Here is a 25,306-nt window from a genome sequence, read left to right on the forward strand (position 1 = left end):
TGGCATTATGGTTGGTATACTAAAAATCATGTTTTAAGCAATTTTCATGAGTAGAATTTTGCTTTTATATAATAAACTCTACAATCAACCTTTAACCCGATTAGAGAAGAAGTAATATTAATACATTGTGTTTGCTTGTGCATTTATAAGATGTTTCTCAAACATTTAAATGTAAAAAAAAGCAAATAAGTCTAATTGTATGCCATGTTTTGCAAAAGAAAAATAGAATTTTACAGGCTAGATAGATTTTGGCTACCTATCACGAAAGGTTGCAGTGTTAGTCTACATGTTTCCGTCGCCTTTAGGAAATAAACGACACTGGTGTAGTATAGTACCAAACGGATCTAACAGTGACATTAGTCTTTCTTGCTATTTACTGAAAGATGAGGTGTTGGTGATCGTTATTTCTTAATCATTGTTGGCATAACATTGAACATACGATATTGGTTATACACTACTTTGACCTATCAATATGTACAAATTTTTTGTAACCCAAGAATTTGAATAGTTGTGATCAATGTCTAGAGGTCCAAATATTGTTACTGCAACTAATCGTATGCTAGGTGAGTCTACCTTGATAATATCTTCAAGAGATGTTCGATATAAATATTTACTACCGAGAAATCCAGCTAGTTGGAATTTAGTTCATAAATGCTGAATATATATTTCGAACTAAACCACTCTTGAAAAAAAATGTTAATTAATTAATGTCAGCAGCGTACTCAAATGAATTAATGTAAATTTATATCTTAAGCGCGGTAAATAATATACTGTATTAAGAGGAATGATATGCTACACACTTATGTGAGCTCCTTATGTCATCAATCTCGTTTGACGCACGTTTAGTCTTGTTCGTTTCGATTTATATCTTTAGTTTGATTCTTATACATTAAAAAAATATTATTGAAAATTTTAATTTCACAAAATTCAAAAAAATCAGAGCATGATTTGTTATTTTATTAATTTATTTGAAATTATAGAGAAAATTGAGTTTTGATTTTTATGAATTTTGTGAAATTAAAAATTTCAATAACATTTTTTAATGTATTAAAATTAAACTAAATATATAAATCGAAACGAATAACACTAAACGTGCGTTAAATGAAAGTGGTGCTCAAATAAGAAGCTCACCTAAGGTATGTAGCATATCATTTCTTATTGTATTAAAGAGGAAAGCCTAGAATACTCGTAATTTTGGATTGGACGCACTACAAAAAAAAACGTCATTTTGCAAGCACTTTGCGAGTAGAAAGGGTGCTACCCATTTCGCTTGTTGCAAAATTTGCGAGAACATTAGCAAGCACATGCTGAAAAACTGCAAGCACATTATCTAGTGCTCGCAAAATGGCTTGCAAAATCTAGTGGCCGTTGCAAGCATTTTTTGCTCGCAATACTTCCTCAATGTTGTCACAAATTCAACTTCGGCGAGCACAAAAATAATTCCATTTTCTGACTTCGCACTGCTGTGCTCGTTGGTCAGCATCTATTCAAAAATAATTTTCAATTAACAATTTGTAATTTTTGTAAAAATTAATATAGGATTTATTTTTTTCAAATCATAGTATGAAATAACTCAATTGAATGAGGAAAATTCAAATTTTACATAGATACAAAATCTTGTTTCAAACTTCAATTCAATCAAATTACAAATTTAGTTGAAATATTCATAGTAATTGAATCATTTTGCCATTTTGGTACGTTCCATAGTAATAGACTCATTTCTTTTTAGTAAAAGTTAACACATTTTTCCACACCAACTTTACTCTCTCTTACTTTATCCTCTTTTCGTCTCGCTACCTTTTTTATTTTCCACTTTATTCTCTCTTTACTTAACTCACCTTACACAATTTTCTTAATCTCCGTGCCGAAAAGAAACGTCTCCATTACTATGGAACGGAGGGAGTACTAGTTCCCACATTTAGTTCAAATAATTCTACCCACTTCTTCTAGACTCTTGAACTTGCTCGAACTTTGCTGACTGAGGACCTTTACTAGCCCCGCAATTCTGCGATCTCTCGATGCAATGGCGGTAAAATCCAACCGCTTCTCCTCATCATGTAAAGGGATCACACACTGCCCCAATTCATCCTCCATGGTCACAAAACCAACTTATCCTCAAATGGCTCCGGGACAGTAAGCATCAGATCCACATTCCAAACGGGATTCAAATTTCTGTTATGAGAAATTGTAGTCCTCAAAACAATATCCCCATGTGAAACTCTCACAAGAATCTCTGGCTTCTGCCGATTGTCATCAGCAATCTGCAATTTCTGCGCCTCAATCACGTTAACCCTGAGATACTAAAGGCGAGGGGATGAAAAAACCTCGGACCTGATTCCACTGACGCCGTCGCCATTAACACTCGCTGCATCCAAAGGCCAAACTTCCGGGAACTGCGTCCCCATCCAAATCGCAAACATCAATTCTCCAGCCGATACCACTCCGGCGCCAATGGGCTATCCGGCAGCACCCTTCGAGATGCACACAACCACAATAAACACACAATAAAAACCACATCCAATATTGAGAGAGAGAGACCGCAGATCCTGAAATGTTCTCATGTGATATATAGTTCAAATTCACCTAAACTGAAACAGGAAAGAAGTAACACTCAAACAGCAAATTACCTCAATTTCTTTGGCTTGTTGTGAACATAACTTGTGTGAGTCCTTTAGCCTATGAGTCTTGAGAAATAGGTCCCAAAATGGAGGGAGCTTTCCCTGGTTCTCTTTAGCCTGCAAACAATTTTAATAAAAATCTAACAATAATTAAAAATGTAAACAACTGAAACTGAAAAATACAATTCTTACCATTTTTTTGGCTGTCACATCAAATGCAACACAGCCATTAGCATGTGTGGGAAGAGCCTTCTCTTTTCCGCGATTGTTCGAACATCTTTTGGAAGCCTTTATAGCATCTGCCGTATTCCATGCTTCACGATACTCATTCCACACAGCCTCGGGAAAGTAGGTCGGCTTCTTGTTTTTCTTTCTCATCTTGCTGATATAATCTCCATACCTAACTTTGCATTTTCTTTTAAATGCATCTAACGCGAGATTTTGATCATATTTCTCGACGTTAGCATGTTTCTGCACAAATAATAAAAGAAAAAGCGCGTTAGAACAATATATCAAATAAATATAAAAAAGAAAAGAAGTGTGTTCTAATGACAGTCAAGGTAAATTCTAAAGACTATCCAATCAATGATGATAAATAAAAGAGGCATATTACCTTGAATTCCAGCCAATAAACTCCAATGTGGTGCTGCTTAAGACTTTTTTGAAAGAAGGCGTCCGGGAGAACAATCTTATGAAAAACGTCAAGACAGATATTAGCTACTCCCTCCGTCCCAAATAATTTGGGACACTTTGACCCGGCACGGGTTTTAAGAAATCTAATGGAAAGTGAGTTAAAAAAGTTGGTGGGATGCGGGTCCTACTTTTAAAGTATTAGTTTTATAATAAAATGTGAGTAGGAATGAGTTAGTGGAATATGGGGTCCACTACCAAAAATGGTAAAAGTGAAGTGGGACAAATTATGTGGGACAAGCCGAAATGGAATACTGGGACGAATTATTTGGGACGGAGGGAGTACATCTTTGGTAGGGTAGAGCCTGCACATCAATCAATGTATAGTTAGTAAATTATAAAAATTTGGTTAACATAATCATCCACTTACATTGCATCCTCCCCAAGATGTATTATTTTTCTTCCGTATCGATCAGGGAGATCAGGTTGATCAGGTGCTATTGGTGAATGTACTCCAACTGTTTTTTCATCACCTTCTTCTTCCCTTTCTTCTTCTGGTGACACTTCTGCGTCAAAAAGTGTGAAGAGATTCTCTAGCTCAGGAGGAACGTCCTCTAGTTCCTTAAGCTGAGTGCCACGGGATGAGGCTCCTCTAAGTCGTCCGATAAATCCTCCTCTAGGCATTTAACTATAAGTTCAAACATAAACATAAGTTATGCAGATTTCCAGAGATGAGCAAATGATGTTATATTTTATCTTACATGGGATGGGGGTGATTGGAGCCTGATACAAGTAAAACACGTCCTACAGTGACAGATCAGCTGCAATTCTACCATAAACCTACGTCCAACAACAAAAAGATATATTAATACATATGAAACATTATGCAAATACACCAATATCCAAATAGAAACATAAAACATAGCTTAATCTTCACAAAATAAAAGCTATCAATAGAGGAATATATGTAATAAACCCAATCTGTTTCAGGGGTCTTCCTTTAATATAATTCTCAGCACTATCAACAAGATAATGTTCCCTTTTTGTGTGCAAAAAACTGCTGCAGCTGAATTAATGTTCAACTACTTCATTCTAGTTTTAACAACACGGCTCATTAGAATTATGTTACACAAATGACTATATCAACTATTAGGACATGATATTGGAAACAACCACATTAGTTTTCTCACAATAGCTCAAACTAGAAACTCATATATTGCTGTAGAGACATTCATAATACAAAATGAATGTCTTAAATAACATAGGGTAAACTATGTTTTATTTTGTATCCTGATAGCTTCAGAGAAAATCAATTTGTATAGCATATATTGCTGTAGAGACATTCATTTTGGGAGGGTAAACTCATACTCCCTCCGTCCCAATAAATATGAAACATTTGGTTTCCGGCACAGGATTTTATGCAAGTGTTGTTTTGTGAGTTAATGAAGAGAGAGTAAAGTAAGAGACAGAGGAAAGTAGAGAGAGTGATATTTCCATTTTAGGAAACGTTTCAATTTTAGTGGGACAACCCAAAAAGGAAAACGTTGCATTTCTAATGGGACAGAGGGAGTACAATATAGACATGCATCGTCCTGATAACTTAAATAACATAGGGTAAACACATAATGTATAATACAACTCATCCAAGTATCTAAATTCTAATGGCATTGTAGGGAGTCTATTCAGACAATGAAACGGCATTAAATGATTTCAGAGAAGATCAATTCCAACATTCAGAAATACATAAAGCAAACATGTTTCTGCATTCAGAGTGCTCAAGCTTTGCATATTAAGAAATCAGTTTATTTTCCAAGCTTTTTTGAGACACTTTGTTTATACACTTTCCATATCTAAACTTCTGTTATCGATACGGAATCAAAAAATTAAACAGAATCACGCTTCAAAAAATTAAAATAGAACCACAAAAACTCATGGATCTGCCGATAAAATCACGGAACTCGCGCTTCAAAATAAAAAAATTAAACAGAATTCCCGATGAAAACACTTGTGGATCTACCAAATCGAAGACGATACAAACCGGAATAGAAAAGCACCATAGATTTTGGCAACTATGCAGGATTCATGGTCGAGATTTAGGGTTTTTTGTTTAGATTAAGAGAATGGAGAAAAAGAAGTGGAAGGAAGTGAATGGAGAAAGAGTAGTTAGGGTTTTTTGTTTAGATTAAGAGAATGGAGAAAAAGAAGTGGAAGGAAGTGAATGGAGAAAGAGTAGTGGAGGGGATGGATGATCCCCTACTGTGTAGTGAAAACACAGCACCAGTGTCTCTCTCAGAAACGACGACGTTTCTTGTTTACTGTTTCTCTTTTCTTATTTATGTGTGTTTTATTTAATAAACTTTAATTGGCTTGGAAGTCAACGACGCCGCATTCTTTTCACTACTTATTAGTTTTATGTTTCTTTACTAGTAGTTCATTTTCTATGATAATTTAATCTTTAATTAGTTATTTTATTAATATATTTTTATAACGCTAAAGTTTAAGCTAGCTTAATAATGTCTATGAAAACTATATTTTTAACAATACCAAAAAATTAAACTAAACTATAATTTGAGATTAAAAAAGTTATGGAATTAGGACCAATTATATTACAGTAATAACTAATAAGAGAACCGATATGAACTTCTGTTTTTTTGGAAAAAAATTAATTACTCTCCAAAGTATTACTTTCTCCGTTCTTAATAATTTTTCATCATTTGACTCGGCATAGACTTTAAAATGTAATAAGATTGAAAAAGTTAGTGACATATGGATCTTATTTTTTTATATACTATAATAAAATATGAGTGGGAATAAATTAGTAGAATGTGGTCTATGGAGTCACTACAGGAAATGGTCTAAGTGAAAAATGATAAATTTTCAGGGACGATCGAAAATAGAAATAAGTGACAAATTTTCAGGATACGAATGAAGTATCAAATTTATTCTTAGGACTAATATTTTCTTTTACTATATAAATAAAAATAATTGCAATAGATTTTAATAAAATAAACTATTCTAACATATGGACTCCTATTGTTTTTGACAAATTTAATTATTCTCCAAAGTACTACTATCACCAAATTTAATCTTAAACAAAACAAATGCAAAAGATTATTAAAAATACATTAGTTGACTTCTACTGTCTGACAAATTTAAGTACTAATTTTTAAATCCCTGATTACGTTTAGTTTAGTTTAATTTTTAGATATATTTGAAAAAATAGTTTTTCGGAAATTATTAAATTAGTTTTTTTCATTGTTATAAACATGTAGTTAAATGACATTAAAAATTAAATTATCAGCATTCATTACTAATTATATTATAATTGAAACAACACTATAGTAGTAAAGAAGAAAGAACGAAACAAACATCAAAATGTAAGAATGCGGCGTCATTTAAGATTCCCATCTATCTATACATATATAAAAGGCGAGTTTTGGACCATTTTGAAATATTTATAAATTGTGAGCATCAATTTAAATATTTATAAGAGTGCACAATCAATGTATCATTATAAGAAAAGAAAAAAAAAATCGTATTTTGCGATTCAACATTTAAATTCCACATTTAATATTTATTACCTTACCTACATTATAATAAAAACGTGTCATTATAGCTTTGACCACTTCTCAATTTTTAAATTTAACTAGTGTACCACATGTGCATCTGCGATGCACAGATCATAATTTACTTTATAATAATTTAATATTTACACTATACAAAACAAAAAATGAATATATATGAAATAACAATTACTACCTCCGTCTCCCAAAATTTGCTACACTTTGATCCGACACGGGTTTTAAGAAATGTAATGGAAAGTGAGTTGAAAAAGTTGGTGGGATGTGGGTCCTACTTTTAAAGTACTAGTTTTATAATAAAATGTGAGTAGGAATGAGTTAGTGGGATATGAGGTCCACTACCAAAAATGATAAAAGTGAAGTGTATCAAATTTTCAGGGACAGACCGAAATAGTAAACTGTATCAAATTTTCAGGGACAGAGGTAGTAGATATTAACAAATTTAGTAAAAATTGGAAAATAACTCAACACACGGCATTGATTGTAGTTAATATCTGAAATTAATTATGCTACAATATGTATATTTAGAATAGATATTTTAAATTTTCAATTAGAATTAAATATTATAAATCAACTTCACATAAGTACTTATTATTATGATAATCAACCAATGGTGACAAAGTGAAAATATAGTTTAATTTATTAATTTTGAATAAATCAAACTTATTAGTAAGATATTAGGAAATTATAATTATATTTATGAAATACACTATACACTTTACTTGGTTTGACTTCATCGAAGTTTCAACTTTCGTAAACTTTTATTGGTATTTTAGTGTTTAGATCAATATTATATAAAAAAATTATACTAACTTAACTATTAAAATACATTAAATATATTAGAATAATATTGAAACATAAATTAAAATATATAGATATAAAGATATCACAATTACATAAATCATACCACAACTTATTTTGTTTAAATATCACAAAATTTTATGGATTGTTTGATTTTAAAGCTCAATTAACTAACAAACACTAATTAATAAGTATTATTAAATAAATTTTTAGGCAAATAAAGTATTGAATAAATAAAATCTATTAAGATGAATTAAGTAAACAAAACACTATATAATTTAACTATAGGCAAATCCAATAACATTAAACAAATAAAGAATTAAATAAGTTAGTTTATATTAATTAAAAATAATCCATTAAACAAATAAAAATTAAATTAATGCTTTACGCATTAATAAAAGCCCAATTTAGAGTAATATAACTATTTTGATAAAATTGTTTTAAAGTTGATTAGATCATTATACAACAACGGTTAAACAATACCCTATTTAAGCTTCTCTAATAAGCAGGATATAGGATCAAACTTGACTGTTTCATTTTTTTCCAAATAAACGCTAATATCTACCTTTCCTTTTCTCTTTATTTTAAACACACTAAGTTTTAGAACTTCAGAACTTGAACTTGAGTGCAATATTATAGAAATTAAAAGTATGGAAAAATGTTCCTTGAATCATAATGCCAGGTGCAGGAAAAAAAAAATAACAATAACAGTTTTTGATAAGTAACTAAAAACCAAATAAAATAAGAAATGACAAAATACATACCATATTTGACACATTTTTTATGTCCAAATCCGAACACAACGTAGCTAACTTTGATGACTCATGAAGTAAGTAAGGAAGGTGAACTCTTTGGTTTCAAAAAGAGCACAAAATTAGTGACATAACAATCAAGTATGAGTAAAATATATGAATATTAATGCATTACTATTGGTGAAGAGTAATAAGAACTCTATTGGGAAAAAAATTGCTGGAAATTTAAAATGCAATTGGAGAAGGTAAGGTGGAAGTGTGCAATAAACTTATATTTTTATAGACAAAATATATGAAGAAGCAATTCTGAATAATGTGGCAGTTACAAATTTATAATCAGTGTTATGCCCTGCTCCTCGACCACCCCTCCTTATTATTTCTTAATTAATGTACGTTAGCATTGAGCATACGGTATTGATTATGCACTATTTTGACTTACCAAATGGTGCGGGTTTTTCGCAACCCAATAAGCCTGGTATATTGGGTAGTGGTAATTAATATCTAGCACCGCTAGGATTGCTATTATGTTGAATCGTGCGCGAGGTGAGTCTCGTTTGATAACATCCTCAAGAGAAGCTTGAAATAAAGTTTTATTATTCGGAACCTAGCTAGTTGGAGTTTAATTACTCTATGAATAATAAATAAGATTTTCTTGCTGAGTCGTCTCTTGGAATAAATAAGATATTAATTAATTAAGTCCATAGCAGACAATAATTAATTAATGGATGTTTCTATCTTAAGCGCGGGAAATAAATATCAAGCAACCCGGAGTACTTATAATTTCGGATTTGTATGGAGAGTGCAATATTACTTCTATAGTGGCTGCTCGTAATATTCCAATTATAAGCTTATATTAAATTGAGTTTAATTTAATTAGTAAAAAGCTAATTGGAGGAGCCCATATCCAAAATCTTCCATAGATCCCTGTCTGGGCCCAATATGTGACTTAGTATAAATAGGAGAATAAAGGAGACAGAAAATACACTTATTTTTTCATCAAAATTTTCGTCCCTCTCTATCTAGTAGAGGACGATTTTTCTCTCATTCGTGGGAAATATTTTCCGTCTTCTTTATTTAAGTCCTAGTATACTGGTGAGATCAGCCCACCCTGATATCAGTTTACAGTCCGGAAACCAGACAAAAGATCCGTGGTTTTGTACTAAAGATCTTCACATGGAGAAGGCGCTAGCTATCTTCGATTCTTTGGAGAATCATCAAGGTATAATGGCTAAATCGTAGAATAGCATGTTTTAGGTTTCAATTAATTTTAAAGTATGTTTTATTTGAGTTATGAGCATGATACATGTGATAATTACGCGAATAGAATTTGTCTAAATAATCTGCTAAATAGATCAGAATTATTATCTAATTGATTTATGTGAGCGCTTTCACTGCCCTTCATGGCTATGATGAAATTTTTCTGAGCCAGAATCGTTTCAGCTCTGAGGCCATGTTAAATCGGTGGGAGAAGATTTCTACTGTATTATTGAATGAATAATATGATACATGGATTACATATTTATAGGCTAGGTATTCTACATATATGGTAAACCTAAAATTACAATAATTGCTCCACTCTAATTTGCCCATAATATACTCAAATATCAATCACACAATATTCTCCCGATATTATGTGATTTTATTCCAACAAAACTAAATATATAAATCGAAACGAATAATACTAAACGTGCGTTAAATGAAAATGATGCTCACATAAGAAGCCTACATACGGTATGTAGCATATCATTTCTCATTATATTAAAGAGGAAAGCCTAGAATACTCGTAATTTTGGATTGGACGGACAATCAATATTATATAAAATTATTAATTATTTTATTAAAATTCGATTTTTGTGAATAATAAAAACCAGCCATTTTCGTTACTAAATGCCCATCACATCATTCCATTAGTTTTAAAAATTTAGGCCATAATCCCACTCTATCGCCCAACCAATTACAATAAAATATGGGAGCCAGTATTTATTTATCTCTCGTGAAACACCACATTGCTCTGAGAAAGTGAAAAAAAAGTTGTTCAAAAGCTAGAGGCACAAGGTCACTAATCCGTGACTTCCATGTTTGAAAATTTTGAATATAAAACGATTTAACTGTATATTTTATCTTATCTGTACTAACAAAAAAGTAGTTGATGCTCATGATCAACTGAATTAATATTATTAGTACTATCTTTTTATGAGAAATCTTGGATTTGTATTTCGTTTATGGCAAACTACTGTTGTTCAATTGAGTTGGAGCCTCGCACATTGAAACAAGGACAGCTCGACCACGCCAGAGTATGTATTTCTCATTTCTTGGTTTGTTAACAAACAGTGTGACAGTTTGTATGATTGACATATTAATTATGATGTACAGGAAATTGCTGTTGACATTGTTCAAACAAAGGAACCGGATGAAGCATCAACCATGTTTACTGAGGTTTGATTTCATTATTAGTACAAATAGAATTTAAGGTTAATTTTTCCAAATTGCCAAAAGAATCGCAACTAGTCAAATTCTGGTTTGTCCCATATTTTTCAAAACTGGAATGATTGATCACCAAGTTCCAGAATGTCACAGATAGTGCATACATCGTTTTTTGTAATGATGTGGCAATCAGATTTATCTATTTGGACAAAACGTACGGCGGTGGCACATAATGACGTCGTGTGATTTACCTAGTAACGACGGTGGGATAATTGCGAAATCTGGTTGTCATCGGAAAATTACGTACGAGATAATTGCAAAATTCTGAAACTTGGTGATTTATCATTCCAGTTTTAAAAAGCATGGAACAAACCAGAAATGGTATTTTCGTGATTCTACATCCACAAAACTCTATAGCTGCAGGGACTGAAGGACGTGGTCGAAATCAAAGAGCCGGCGGTGGTGGTGACAGTTTCAGGCGAAAATCTGCAGCCACAGAAGGTGGTGGAGGAGAGCGGCCGCGGCGGGGCAGTTTTCAAGGAAGAAGTTCTTACAGTGGAGACTTATTGCCAATGTTTAGTAGTGGAATCATCACCGGAATGTAGGGATATTAAAGAGCCCCTTTCTGCCCCTTTTTGAGGCATCACTTTACTAGGTTATTCATTTCAATTGATCTAGCATTTTATAAGAAAAATTTTCTTGTATAATCGCGTGTGAAACTGTCACTTGAAAGCTACCATTAAGATAATATTCCGTCTGCCGCATGTTACTCACACTTTTCTCGGCTCGTCCCAAACTACTTATACTATTTTTATTTTAAATAAGAATTAACGTATTTAATTAATATCTTAGAGTTAATTAAGTATTTTCTTATCAAGTAATTTAAAATACTAATATAATTACACTAAAAAATCAATCACAGATTTACGAACTAAAATGAAAAATGCTAATATGGGACAAAGGGAGCAGTACAATTCCGTTGCACATACAAACTAACAAATGAAAGTTATATCTCTATCAACTTCAAGTTGCATGTATACCTTCATAGCTAAAATGTAAGAAAAGATGATGCTGATTCGACACTTATACCACTAGGTGTCCATGCATACTCATGGTCCGAAATAATCATGGGCTTGGCTTCACAAACTTCCCCATCTTCTACAAACATATGCAAACTCTCCAATTCTCTTGCTGCCTCTTTCATGGTTGGTCTCATTCTCCCCTTAAAATTCAAGCATCTTTGCGCAAGCCATGCAACTGCAGTTACCTCCTCCTCATTACCATGCTTCAAAACTTGGTCATCTAAAATTTTGTATAGATTGTTTTCTTCCATACATTCAAGAAAACGCATCACTAAACTTCTCTCCTCTTCTCTTATATCCAGCGATATCGGCCTCTGTCCTGTCAAAAGTTCGACAAGAACTACTCCGAAACTGTAAACATCGCTCTTTTCTGTAAATTGGCTCGACTGGAAATATTCTGGATCCAAATATCCAAATGTTCCTTTTACCATGGTGGTCAAATGTGTCTGGTCCGTTACAACGGACTTAGAGATCCCGAAATCAGACAATTTAACCGTATATTTTTCACCTAGAAGAATGTTACTAGACTTGACGTCTCTATGGTAGATAGGTATGGATAACGCAGAGTGAAGATATGCGAGCGCTCCAGCAATATCTGTTGCGATTTTCAGACGCATACTCCACGATACTTGGAATTCAGTGCTGGGATCCTGAATTAGATCGAAGAGAGTCCCATTAGGCACTAGCTCATAGACGAGGAGAGGAACATCGGTCTCCAGACAACATCCCCACAATTTGACCACATGCTTATGATTAACATGTGATAGTATCACAACCTCATTTATAAATTGCTCTAAATGATCCTTGTTGAGAAGCTTCGATTTCTTGATTGCCACAATCTTGCCATCGGACAACATTCCTTTGTAAACCGTGCCTTGCCCTCCATGTCCAAGAATTCGACTTTCATTGAAGTTATTTGTGGCTTTCTCTAACTCTTCAGAAGAAAATAGCTTGGTCTTTTGAATTGTTCCTTCATTCGTTTGTTGTTGTAATAGAAGACCACCATTTCGTTTGAAGAATTTCTCCTTTCGCTTTTTATTCCTTCTCTTTTGTAATAAAACATACACCAAGATACACATTGAGAGGAATAGAAGAAATCCTATTCCGGAGCCCACGCCTACTCATAAAATCACTCATCAATTTAGCAAGACTAAATATAATTAGCATTTAAACTAAAACTTGTACTGAAATGAAATTACCTATGAAGACATGAATCATGTTTGATGGTAATGGTATGCAACCTTTGCCGTTATTTTTCCATCCATGACCAGTATACCCCTTTGGGCAAGAGCAGTTGGCAGACCCAATAGTGTTGTTGCAAATCGCATTTCTATCGCAAGGATTGAGCATGATATGATCACATTCATTAATATCTGCGTCCCAAAAAAATACATAGGAGTATTAGAACATTATGTCATATATAGTGGAGTGGTTCGCTTCACTTCGCAACTGATATGCTGGCTGAAATGAGAATTATATCAGTTCACTGATATATTTATATCAATTGTCATCACACAAAATATCAGTTGATATCAGAAAACCTTACTGATATTTGTGAAAAAACAAAAAACTGATATTTCATCAGTATCTGATATGTAATGTCAACTGATATTAGTGTATTAGCAAACCGATATAGTTCTCATTTTAACTAAACATATGTGTGAAATGAACCATCTCCTATGTCATACACTACACATCATTATATATTTATAGACTACAATTATATAAAAAAAATGAACGAAATAATGTACGGATTTTGTATTGAGAGAAAAACTCTACTAACCATTGCAACCATTTTGGTATGGATTGCCATAGTATCCTTTCTTGCAGCGACAGAGGTATCCTTGCGCAAAATCACTATTAGACTCAAGATTGAGACAATCAGTATTGGCTTTGCAGGCATAAGTGGATGTACTCCGCTGAGCTTCACTGCAATTTTGGGTCCCAACCCTCCAGTCTAGCCGCACCACCGGCTGCGGGGCACTCAGTACCCACTCATCTTTTTTGTTGATGTTTTTGGAATTATTCAAGTCGGAAAACGGATACGAAAATGCAGATTGCTTGGAAGTTCGCTTTTCCTCTACGAAGGCATAACTGCATGGGAAATACTTGTCGCGTACCCATTTCCCACCTAAGTCACTTAACTGTGTTGCCAAGAACATCGTGCCTGATAGCAGGGTGGACACAGAAATAAGTTGATAGTAAGTACTACAATTCAGTCGTATTTCCTTGGTAAGCGCTTAACATGATTTTCAAAAAAATTTAAAAATTTAGAAGTAGAACATTTAAAAAAATAAAAATTGGGTAAGGGCGTAAGCCCTGCCCTTCTACCAAGTGTTTCCTCCCATGCGGCTGATAGTAAATAGAATATGGAAAATAAAAGACAAATGCAGAAAATAAACTAAAGACGTCAAAAATCGTAATGGCTACATTGTTAATCAACTCTATTTCATTAACTCTTTATATTGATTTCAATTCTACATTAGGAAGGAAAGTAAATAATCTATTTTGATTCGATTATCTTTGATTGATCTAAATTAATATCTTTCAAGTTACAATTGTAGCTTTCATTTTCTTCAATCACACTCATATTCTCTTCATCCCGAGTAGTAAAATATACTTCGTATACTTCCCTTGTCTCATTCTAACCGTAGCATCTCTTATTCTATACTGGATTTTATGCAAAGTTGTCTTGTGAGTTGAGAATAAAGTAAGAGAGATAATTAAATAGTTAGAGAAGTTTCCATTTAAAAAAAATGTGTCGAGAATAAAGTAAGAGAGATAATTAAATAGTTAGAGAAGTTTCCATTTAAAAAAAATGTGTCATTTGGATTGAGACATCACAATAAAGAAAATTTGTCTCTTAGAACGGACGAAGGGAGTATAACTAAACTTACTATGAAAGAAGTTAATGCATACCTTTGGGTATGGATGTTCGGCAACAGCCGTTCCTGGCGGAATACCCGTTTACATCATTCGGGCAGACTCCGTGCCCACGCGGCTCTTTATTGGAGCAGTACAATACGCAGCCGCCGGAAAAGATCTCTTTGTTCCGCCCCAACACTGCCATGATATCATCACAGCCGACGGCGGTTAGCCAGTTCTGATCCGACAAGGCGTATTGAGTATCCGTCAAGTCAACCGAGTAGTAGTTGTCACGTGTGACGATGTGCGGGTAAACCTCGGTGTTATTGTAGCAGGTAGCAGCCAACAGATACGGGTACTTGACCCGTATCTGAGTCGGGTTTATCGCTATGATTTCGAGCATCTTACCGGTTATGTTGAGGTAGGGTGTTGTTGATTTGTTGCATACGATGTTGAATGATGGATTCATGGAGCAGTCCGACCCGACTCCGAACGGGTAGGAGAAGTGCAAGCTGCCGCATTTCTTGGGGCAAGTAGCTGTTGCAAGAGTTAGTGAGAAAAGCAAGAAGATGAGAGAGAATGGTGGGAGAGACATGTTGGTTATAATCTTCAATTTGGAAAACATTGGTTATAAATAGTGATTTTGGTGTTTGATTAATTGCGTCTAACGCGGAAGGCATGTAAAAGACGAAGTTAATGAACACCTTCTTAAAAGTGGACGGAATGCTCTTTTCCTCATATGATCACGTTGAATTAACATTTTATATATTCAATATAAAATTTAAATTACCTTTAGTTTGTTCTAATTGCTTTTTATAAGACTATTATAGTTTTGTAGCCGCATTCATAGAATCATATTGTGCATTACAGTGTGATTGGTCAACTCTATCTAATGACATGCATGTAATGGTTCCCAAAAGCTAGGTAGATAAATCAATATATATAGTGGGACCAATTCAACTTATTATATACCTAGGCTGTCAGGCACTTAAATATAGGACTGGGAAAAAATATCGGAATGCCGAAATATCGGTCTTATCGTACCGAAAAAATACCAAAAATATCGAATTTTTGGTATGCTGTGAATTTTGGTACGATATGATACCTTACCAAAAGATTTCGGTACAGTAACGGTATGAATTTTCATACACCGCGGTATACCGCTGCATACCGAAATTCAGTATATACCGTAAATTAAGATATATACCGTAAAATATAAATATAATTATATGTAAAATATAGTATTTTATATATTTTAAAATTATAAAATCTATTGTGAAATATAAATATAATTATGAACAAAATATATTATATTATTATTTATATTATAAAATATAAATAATATTCTAAAAACTCATATTATCTATTTTTATTGATATTGAAAGTAAGGTATACCACAAAAGTAAGTATACCTAATATGAGGTACGGTATAGATATGAAAATTCACTATACCGGAAATAAGGTATACCGTAGTTCGGTATACCGAAAATTTTGGTAAGGTAAAGGTATGATTTTTTTGCATACTGAATTTACGGTAAGGTATACAACATGGTGGTTTCGGTAAGGTATGCCGTACCTACCCACCCTTACTTAAATATTACTCCCTCCGTCCCCGATTAAGAGTCACACTTTGACCGGGCACGAGTTTTAAGAAATGTAAAGAAAAGTTAGTTGAAAAAGTGATATACTTGGATTTTACATGGTTTTAGAGGGTGGTTATGTATGAATTTGATCATATTTTGTCTATTATTGGACATTTTTATATATACTTCCCTATTATATTGGTATGTTGACCATTTTGTTAAGAATGTGTAGAAAAAGGTACTCCCTCCGTCCCGCTTAAGATGACACGTTTTCCTTTTTAGTTTGTCCCAACTAAGATGACTCATTTCCTTTTTTGAAAACTTTCTCTCTCCAATTAATACACTCAACCACTTTTTCCCACCCCTATTAAAATATTCACCTTTCTTTCTCTCTCTATTTTAATACTTTCACCCACCTTTTCTCTCTCCAATTAAACACATTAACCAATTACTCCTAAAACCCCGTGCCGGCTAAGGAATGTGTCATCTTAGCCGGGACGGAGGGAGTACAAAATATGTGGATGTGCAGCAGCCTTGCTATGAGACAATATTTACTGGAGATTTTGAAGTCCAATCAGCCCATAATGCATATCAATCTCTTATCTTCGAAAGAGCTTCGCGTGGGTATCTTGCACGCCTCAATCGGAGTTCAGTAGAAGAAGTTATGGCTGTTACAAGAACACTGCGCTATCCAGAAACTTACACCCGGCCGGGGGAATTATTACCTGTAAATTCACCCGGCCGGGTACTGTAATTCTGCGGGAATTGGCCAGAAAGGGGTCGAAAATGACCACCCGGCCGGGTGAATTTTGCTCTTTATAATTCCACCCGGCCGGGTACGCTATTTTGGCGTATTCTTTTGGCAAAAACGCGATTTTTGATGGAAGATTAAAGGGAAAACGCCTAGGGTTCACATCCATTCAACATCTACCGCCTCCAACACTCACACACACCCCCAAGAACACCTTTGAGAGAGAGAATTGAAGATTGAAGACTTCCAATCGGAAGATTGAAGTTGCAATTCCATAGATTCATTCTCACAGGAGTATCTTAATCTTTTATCCATGTATTTCATTGAATCTTGTGTTTTAAACATGGTTTTTGTGAAGAACATGAGTAGCTAAACACCTTTTTATAGAATTTTTGGTGAAGATGCACTAATTTCATAGTTTTTATCCAATTAATTTTGTTCTTGCCTTGCTCTTGTAGTTATTTGATTATTCTTGGGTTTATTCCTTTCAATTGCTTGATCACCATTTGATTGTGTAGGATTAATTAGATTAATCGGGAGATGAAATAATTAATCTGGAAATAAGAATAATTCACACCTTAATGCAATAAAACTCGGGAGAGTTGAGGTTTTGAGTGAGGTCTTTGACCTAATCGAGCTTTGGGAGTTAGGGGTTTTAGGATTAGAAGGGGACTTCAATCCTAGCACCTAATCTACAGGTTTCTCACCTCGGGATGGGGTTTAATCTATAATTGTGGTCGACTTAGTAATTCTAGAGACACCAAAGGGTAAGACAATTTGATTGGATAAGAGCTTGGAGTTGTGCATCAGATCCTTGAGTTCTACAATTTTCTCCATATATCTTTTCACTCCGTGTTTACTTGCTTTTATTTATCTATTCGTTCATTATATGCTTTCCGTAGTATTAGAACAAAACCAAACATTTCCCGATTCTCTAGATAGTAGTCAATATTTGTTCGTGGTAGTTAAGTTGATACAAATTAGTCTCTGTGGGATACGATACTCTTGCTTGCTAATTGCTACACTAGCCCCGTACACTTGCGGGTATCACTTGTGTTAAAATAAGTCGAGTCAAGTTTTTGGCGTCGTTGCCGGGGACAATTTTGTGTAGTTAGAGATTAATATCGTGATAATAATTGAAATTACTAGTCTAGATTTTATTTGCTTTATTTTTATTTTTATTTTTGAGTTCTCTAATCTTGGTGTTTCTTTTCTCAGGTTGTATGCGCACTCGTTCTCAAGATCTACCTTTAGAACCCATTGATCTCGAGATCGAAGCATCCAACAGGAGGAGGAACGCTAAGAGGAGGTTGAACCAGAGGATCCGTCTTCACCGGGTCATAGGCGTCCACCCTCCCCCATTCAGAGAACTCCAGTACCTACTTTTTCTCCACCTTCGTCATCTATACAGTACGAGCGTAATTCTCCAATCTTAATGGAGAACGGGGAGGAGAACAACAATGAGAACCACAACAATGAAAACAACAACGAAGATCCTGTTATTCGTCAACTCCGTGAGCAGATGGCCAACATGCAGAGGCAGTTAGATGAGCGGAACGCAAGACCACCAGTTCAGCCCGTGCAGAATCTGTATGCATATAGACAAGTTGCTAATCCACCAATCAATAATGCCGGGATTGCAGCCAACAACTTTGAGTTAAAGCCGGGATTGATAAACAGGGCAGAAGCACATGCGTTTGGTGAAACAGGTTCAGAAGATGCCAACAAACACTTGACCAAGTTCATACAAATCGGCAACACGGTGAAGGCTAATGGGGTCTCCGACGATCAGATTCGCCTCAGATTGTTCCCTTTTTCTTTGAAGGATGATGCTAGGGAGTGGTACGATAGCATGGATCCCAACTCGGTCGAAACTTGGGATGCAATGGTTGAGCTCTTCTTGGACAAATACTACCCACCGAGCGAGGCACTCAAGCGCCAAGCTGAAGTCATCTCTTATGCAATGCATCCTCAGGAGAATATTCACGAGGCATGGAAGAGATTCAAATACCTGATGAAGAGATGTCTCAACCACGGATTAAGCCCGGGGCAACAGATCGTAACTTTCCACAGGGGAGCCACTCCGGAGGCAATACGCGAGTTGAATATGAGTGCAGGGGGATCACTCCTTAAGTTGGGAGAAGACGATGCATTAGAGGTGATTGAGAGGGTGGCCTCCAACGATGATGGATGGAAGAATGAGAGAAGCAAATCCTACAGGGTGGCATCTGCATCTGATTTTGATAGGATGGACATGATGTCCAAGCAGCTGGACTTCTTAACTAGCAAGCTTGGTTTTATGGGAACAGAGCCATCCGGGCTTAAAAGTCGACAAGGGGTTGAAGATGTGAACTACATCCACCAAGGTGGGAATAATGGAAACTTCAACAACTACCACACCAACCAAGGGGGTGGTAATTACAACCACTATGGGAACAAGGTGCATCCCAACTTGTCTTACGGGAATGCCAACAACGCTCTGCAGCCACCACCAGGATTCCAGGTATCTAATGGCCAAGTCAAGGAGCCGAAGAAGGAAGAGCTTGGAGAGGTGTTGATGGCTTTCATGAAGCAAGTGGGAGATTGCATGACACAATCTAATCAGAGGCTGGACAAGGTAGAAGCAAATGTGGAAAGTTTGAACATACACATGAAGAGCATCGATACTCAACTCAGTCAGATTTACCAAGCTGTGGGAACTCTACCCAACCCGGGGCAATTTCCTGGCAATACAAGCACTGATCCCGTCAAACACAAAGAGTGCAAAGCCATCTGTGCGACCATTCAACCCAATGAAGTGATAAAAGAGGTTGGTGAAGAGACTGCAGAGGATAATGTTGTTGAGGAAGAGACGAAACAACCTGAACCACCTCGATTGGAGCCATATATTCCTAAGATACCGTTCCCTAGCCGAATCAAGAAGAAGGTTGTGGATGAGAAATTTGAAAAATTGTTGGACATCTTCAGGAAGGTGAATGTGAATATCCCACTAGTAGAGGCTCTGCAACAAATGCCTGTGTATGCAAAGTTCCTAAAAGACGTGATCTCCAAGAAGAAAAAGTGGGTGGACTACGAAACAGTGAGCATGTTGGAGAATTGCAGTGCCATAATTCAGAAGAAATTGCCGGCAAAGCTTAAGGACCTTGGAAGCTTCAACATATCATGTGTCATTGGTGATGACAAACACACGAAGGCTCTGTGTGATTTGGGGGCGAGCATCAACTTGATGCCCCTATCCTTCTTTAGGAAGATGAAAATCGGCACTCTCAAGCCAACAAGAATCACGCTCCAAATGGCCGATAGATCCGTCACCTATCCTGAAGGGATCATAGAAGATGTGTTAGTGCAGGTAAATGACTTTATATTCCCATTGATTTTGTCGTGCTTGACATGGAAGAAGATAGGAATGTGCCGCTTATCCTTGGTCGACCATTCTTAGCGACGGGGAAAGCATTGATTGATGTTTCAAGGGGAGAGCTTACCCTTCGCATGGGCACCAAACACCATATCTTGTCCATCTACAAGGCCATGGGGAGTCCTAAGGTAGAAGAGCTTGCTATGAAGAAAGAGTGCAAAGTTGTGAACGTTGTACAGGTTCAAAAGGGTCAAAGGGTAAAGCCCAAGGTCGAGAATATTTCCTTACCACAGTGTCTATTTGGCCCATGTGGTGAATCAACTCATTGCAAAGGAAGACAGAGAGAGCCCAAGAAGACGAAGGAAGAGGAATCAGGAATATCGATCACAACGAAGTTAGAGCTCAAATCAAATGATAACTTGGTGGAAGAAGAGGTTGGCAAGAATGTATCAGCTTGAACACGAAGAAGAAGCCAACATCCCCACTAATGGGGAAGTGAAATGATGAGCTTATTGAAGATGTCGAGCCAACGACGATAACCAAAGGCACTATAGGGGAGGTAACCCCTAGTAGGTAACTTTTAGATTATTTTTGCTTTAGTTTGCCTATCATATAAGTCTCCCTTCTCCACCAACTTTTCAAACTTATTCTTTGCATAGCCTTGAATAAGTTTGGGGGGTTGATATGGTGGATAGTGAGCCTTATGAGGTATTTTACTGCTTTATTTTTGTTTCAAATTGATTAGTTGTCTTTTGTTGCTTTTATTTATGTTTTAGGGTAGATTTGTTTTGCTTTAGACCTCTGTGAGTTGTTTTGATTTTGGTTGTTGTGGAATTGAATTTGAACTTGTTTGAATTCTGGTTTCTTGGGGTAAAGACTAGTTGTTAATGATAAAAACTCCATCCATCTTTTAAGCTATCATGGTCTTTGACTTAAAAGTTTGAGTAATAGGTGCATAAGTAACGAATTGCTTGTTTGCCTTGATTCATGCTATTACCAAAGTGAGATTTGAGCCAAAACTTCATTTTTTTGTGTGATTTTATCATATGCTTGTTGTTGTTTCTAGAACTTGCTCCTAATCATATTAAATCTACATAGTGAATGTGAATTTAGGAGATGACGTTAGACATTCTTTGTTTTCCCCTTCACAAGTGTATATTTTTGTCTTAATCCCTAGTTAGCCCTCCTAGCCTAAAAAGTATTCCAATGTCAAATAATTGTTGAGTTACCGTCAAAGTGATAAGCCTACAAACTTGGAAGCACATATGGGGCGTTGTAAAAAAAAATGGAGGTATAAGCTAGACGAAGTCTAGAGGAAGAAAAAAAAAAGAAAAAAAAAACAATAAATTTGTGGAGGTATAAGCTAGACGAACTCTAGAAAAGTTTTTGGTTGGGTTTCTAAATAAGTGGGGACCGGATGGGAGGAAGAAGTTTGACAAAGTCTTACTTATCTGAGATTTGTATTGGGAAATGGTGTTTTGTTGGGAGTTGTAGTATGTGGGTATTTGTGCTTTTTATACTTTTCAGCCACTTAAGCCTAAATTTTCCCTACTGTCCAAAGAGCCACGTTACAACCTTAATAAGTCCTTTCTGATTTTAGATTCACATTCACACTCTAGTAGAGGAGATGTTTGATTTGGAACAAGCCTATGGTAAACACTACTTGTATTTTGATTTGAGAGTATTATTTCTATACATACACTTTTGAGAGTGAGATACACATACACATATCTTGAGAGAAGCATGAATCCAAGGTGATATACGAGTTAGTAGTAAAAGTGCACTCGACGGCTTGACTTGATAGAATTTGTATTGTGATATGCTCTTTTATTCCATACTCTTTGAAACAATAATGATGTCTAAACCCCTTTAAATCCAAGTCTTCTTTTAGTTCTTTTTCTTAATTGCTCGAGGACTAGCAATTATTTAAGTTTGGGGGAGTTGATATACTTGGATTTTACATGGTTTTAGAGGGTGGTTATGTATGAATTTGATCATATTTTGTCTATTATTGGACATTTTTATATATACTTCTCTATTATATTGGTATGTTGACCATTTTGTTAAGAATGTGTAGAAAAAGGTACAAAATATGTGGATGTACATCAGCCTTGCTTTGAGACAATATTTACTGGAGATTTTGAAGTCCAATCAGCCCATAATGCATATCAATCTCTTATCTTCGAAAGAGCTTCGCGTGGGTATCTTGCACGCCTCAATCGGAGTTCGGTAGAAGAAGTTATGGCCGTTACAAGAACACTGCGCTATCCAGAAACTTACACCCGGCCGGGTACTGTAATTCTGCGGGAGCCAGAAAGGGGTCGAAAATGACCACCCGGCCGGGTGAATTTTGCTCTTTATAATTCCACCCGGCCGGGTACGCTATTTTGGTGTATTCTTTTGGCAAAAATGCGATTTTTGATGGAAGATTAAAGGGAAAACGCCTAGGGTTCACATCCATTCAACATCTACCGCCTCCAACACTCACACACACCCCCAAGAACACCTTTGAGAGAGAGAATTGAAGATTGAAAACTTCCAATCGGAAGATTGAAGTTGCAATTCCATAGATTCATTCTCACAGGAGTATCTTAATCTTTTATCCATGTATTTCATTGAATCTTGTGTTTTAAACATGGTTTTTGTGAAGAACATGAGTAGCTAAACACCTTTTTGTAGAATTCTTGGTGAAGATGCACTAATTTCATAGTTTTTATCCAATTAATTTTGTTCTTGCCTTGCTCTTGTAGTTATTTGATTATTCTTGGGTTTATTCCTTTCAATTGCTTGATCACCATTTGATTGTGTAGGATTAATTAGATTAATAGGGAGATGAAATAATTAATCTAGAAATAAGAATAATTCACACCTTAATGCAATAAAACTCGGGAGAGTTGAGGTTTTGATTGAGGTCTTTGACCTAATCGAGCTTTGGGAGTTAGGGGTTTTAGGATTAGAAGGGGACTTCAATCCTAGCACCTAATCTACAGGTTCCTCACCTCGGGATGTGGTTTAATCTATAATTGTGGTCGACTTAGTAATTCTAGAGACACCAAAGGGTAAGACAATTTGATTGGATAAGAGCTTGGAGTTGTGCATCGGATCCTTGAGTTCTACAAATTTCTCTATATATCTTTTCACTCCGTGTTTACTTGCTTTTATTTATCTATTCGTTCATTATATGCTTTCCGTAGTGTTAGAACAAAACCAAACCTTTCCCGATTCTCTAGATAGTAGTCAATATTTGTTCGTGGTAGTTAAGTTGATACAAATTAGTCTCTGTGGGATACGATACTCTTGCTTGCTAATTGCTACACTAGCCCCGTACACTTGCGGGTATCACTTGTGTTAAAATAAGTCGAGTTAAAAAGGTAGTGGAATGTGAGGCCCACTTTTTTATATTGGTTTTATAATAAAATGTGAGTGAAGTGAGTTAGTGGAATGTGAGACCTACTTATCATTTATGATATAAATGAAGTGTGACTTTTAATTGGGGACGGACCAAAATGGAAAAATGTGACTCTTAATCGGTGACGGAGGGAGTATAAAATACACTAACAAATTATACAAGAATTTTTCTAAGAATTACCCAAGTGGTATAAAAATAAAATGACAGGCATTTACTTCTTCCCAAAAGTTTAGGTGTAAAACTCAACATATACAGTGGGAGTGGGACCCGTTCAACTTATTTTATGCTTATGCACTATCATGTTACACGGATAAAATAAAAAATTTTACAAGATTTTTTCTAAGAATGACCGGATTGCATACTGGATTCCCCTCGGGATTTGTGCCCGCTCAAGATAATTTAGTTTTTTTTCTCCAGTTACATCAATTTTAATTTCTTGTTACATCTCCCACCATTCCACTAAACTCAAACTCTTTTTAATGTAAATATCACATTAAATATGGATTTTGCTCCAACCATTTACACTAAACTCAAACCCAAAAAAATATTTCTCACCTACTAACTTTTTATACTTTTCAATCATACCTATATATTTTATCTAAATTACACACTAATCCCATGACACTTTGTCAAGATCTTAAATTAAATAAAATAATATAATATAAGATTTATTAATTAATATAACTAAATATGAAATCTATTATTCATTGAATAATAAATTACAAAATTTAGAAAATTTAAATATAATAAAAATACTATTTTGTTTATGATAGCATATTTGATTTGAAAATATTAATGTACGTATAGTGTTTAATTACTAACTAATAATATAATTGTTTCTATAGATTTTATTTGTACCGTTATTGATCTATATAATAAAATTGGGTTTGTGGTTGAATAAATTAACGGCTCATTCTTAGTAAATAATAGATTATTTTTATCCAATTATATTGAATAATGGAGTATAATATTAATATGGACCAGCCCATTATTCAATAACTCAAACTATGAAAAGTGTTTTTGGTATACTTTTAGTGCAAATCTAAAGATATGTATTTTTTTTCAAAAATCTATAATGGGATTGGTTTTGCAGTACTGTTGGAGGTATTATTCTACTGCATTTTAGGTTTTGCAGTTAGAGATGGTCTAACTTCACGATTATTAGTTAGGATGTATAGTACTCCCTCCGTCTCCACAAGTAATCAACTTTTCATTTTTAGCTGTTCTATTGCAAGTGATCCACTAACTTTTTCAACTAACTTTTCATTACATTTCTTAAAATCTGTGCCGTGTCAAAGTGGGATAAATTTTGGTGGACGGAGGTAGTATTTGTATTGGGGCAGAGAGAGTATATTTTTAGAGATATTGGTCCCTAAAATCATAAACTTTTATCAAAGTTTGGTATTTTTCACGAACTTTAAAATTGATCTTAATATCACTAACTTTGCACTTTGT

General features: G+C 34.9%; 4 protein-coding genes across 5 annotated transcripts; 2 read left to right on the forward strand and 2 right to left on the reverse strand.

Annotated features, from left to right (window-relative positions):
• Positions 1 to 1,582: 1,582 nt before the first annotated feature.
• Positions 1,583 to 5,531, reverse strand: LOC125191076 (uncharacterized). The gene is made up of 8 exons (XM_089058648.1): positions 5,266 to 5,531; positions 4,010 to 4,088; positions 3,679 to 3,936; positions 3,595 to 3,613; positions 3,232 to 3,342; positions 2,811 to 3,089; positions 2,628 to 2,735; positions 1,583 to 2,546 (listed from the first exon to the last, which is right to left on the reverse strand). The coding sequence occupies exons 3-8, from the start codon at positions 3,930 to 3,932 to the stop codon at positions 2,457 to 2,459; spliced, it is 861 nt and encodes a 286-aa protein (XP_088914774.1). The 5' UTR covers positions 3,933 to 3,936; positions 4,010 to 4,088; positions 5,266 to 5,531; the 3' UTR covers positions 1,583 to 2,456.
• A 4,947-nt stretch (positions 5,532 to 10,478) lies between these two features.
• On the forward strand, positions 10,479 to 11,581 carry LOC125191051 (uncharacterized). 2 transcript variants are annotated; one of them, XM_048088513.2, is made up of 3 exons: positions 10,479 to 10,676; positions 10,756 to 10,818; positions 11,230 to 11,581. In XM_048088513.2, exons 1-3 carry the CDS (start codon positions 10,605 to 10,607, stop codon positions 11,443 to 11,445), a joined length of 351 nt encoding a protein of 116 aa, XP_047944470.1. In that variant the 5' UTR covers positions 10,479 to 10,604; the 3' UTR covers positions 11,446 to 11,581. The 2 variants fall into 2 exon arrangements, with proteins under 2 accessions (XP_047944470.1, XP_047944469.1); XM_048088512.2 differs by having other exon boundaries at positions 10,495 to 10,676; positions 11,224 to 11,581.
• A 124-nt stretch (positions 11,582 to 11,705) lies between these two features.
• Positions 11,706 to 15,336, reverse strand: LOC125187863 (putative wall-associated receptor kinase-like 11). Its single transcript, XM_048084507.2, has 4 exons — positions 14,808 to 15,336; positions 13,672 to 14,055; positions 13,088 to 13,261; positions 11,706 to 13,005 (listed from the first exon to the last, which is right to left on the reverse strand). Exons 1-4 carry the CDS (start codon positions 15,220 to 15,222, stop codon positions 11,855 to 11,857), a joined length of 2,124 nt encoding a protein of 707 aa, XP_047940464.1. The 5' UTR covers positions 15,223 to 15,336; the 3' UTR covers positions 11,706 to 11,854.
• A 3,186-nt stretch (positions 15,337 to 18,522) lies between these two features.
• On the forward strand, positions 18,523 to 20,526 carry LOC148926390 (uncharacterized). The gene has a single exon (XM_089059114.1). It carries the CDS (start codon positions 18,523 to 18,525, stop codon positions 20,524 to 20,526), a length of 2,004 nt encoding a protein of 667 aa, XP_088915240.1.
• Positions 20,527 to 25,306: the final 4,780 nt, after the last annotated feature.

The sequence above is a fragment of the Salvia hispanica genome, chromosome 5, assembly GCF_029641045.1.
Source record: "Salvia hispanica isolate PSC_SH4W2 chromosome 5, Shi_PSC_v1, whole genome shotgun sequence".
Taxonomy (NCBI): domain Eukaryota; kingdom Viridiplantae; phylum Streptophyta; class Magnoliopsida; order Lamiales; family Lamiaceae; genus Salvia; species Salvia hispanica.

What these genes read in the sequence shown, in the direction of transcription:
- LOC148926390 (XM_089059114.1), top strand. Translation starts at nt 18,523, where the DNA reads ATGGAGAACGGGGAGGAGAACAACAATGAGAACCACAACAATGAAAAC.
- LOC125191051 (XM_048088512.2), top strand. Translation starts at nt 10,605, where the DNA reads ATGGCAAACTACTGTTGTTCAATTGAGTTGGAGCCTCGCACATTGAAA. An exon ending in GACAGCTCGACCACGCCAGA is followed by an intron (nt 10,677 to 10,755) that starts GTATGTATTTCT and finishes TATGATGTACAG; the next exon opens with GAAATTGCTGTTGACATTGT. An exon ending in CATCAACCATGTTTACTGAG is followed by an intron (nt 10,819 to 11,223) that starts GTTTGATTTCAT and finishes AAAACTCTATAG; the next exon opens with CTGCAGGGACTGAAGGACGT.
- LOC125191076 (XM_089058648.1), bottom strand. Translation starts at nt 3,932, where the DNA reads ATGCCTAGAGGAGGATTTATCGGACGACTTAGAGGAGCCTCATCCCGT. An exon ending in TTTATTGGCTGGAATTCAAG is followed by an intron (nt 3,090 to 3,231) that starts GTAATATGCCTC and finishes TTATTTGTGCAG; the next exon opens with AAACATGCTAACGTCGAGAA. An exon ending in AACAAGCCAAAGAAATTGAG is followed by an intron (nt 2,547 to 2,627) that starts GTAATTTGCTGT and finishes AGAACATTTCAG; the next exon opens with GATCTGCGGTCTCTCTCTCT.
- LOC125187863 (XM_048084507.2), bottom strand. Translation starts at nt 15,222, where the DNA reads ATGAATCCATCATTCAACATCGTATGCAACAAATCAACAACACCCTAC. An exon ending in CCGAACATCCATACCCAAAG is followed by an intron (nt 14,056 to 14,807) that starts GTATGCATTAAC and finishes CCCTGCTATCAG; the next exon opens with GCACGATGTTCTTGGCAACA. An exon ending in ATACCAAAATGGTTGCAATG is followed by an intron (nt 13,262 to 13,671) that starts GTTAGTAGAGTT and finishes TTTGGGACGCAG; the next exon opens with ATATTAATGAATGTGATCAT.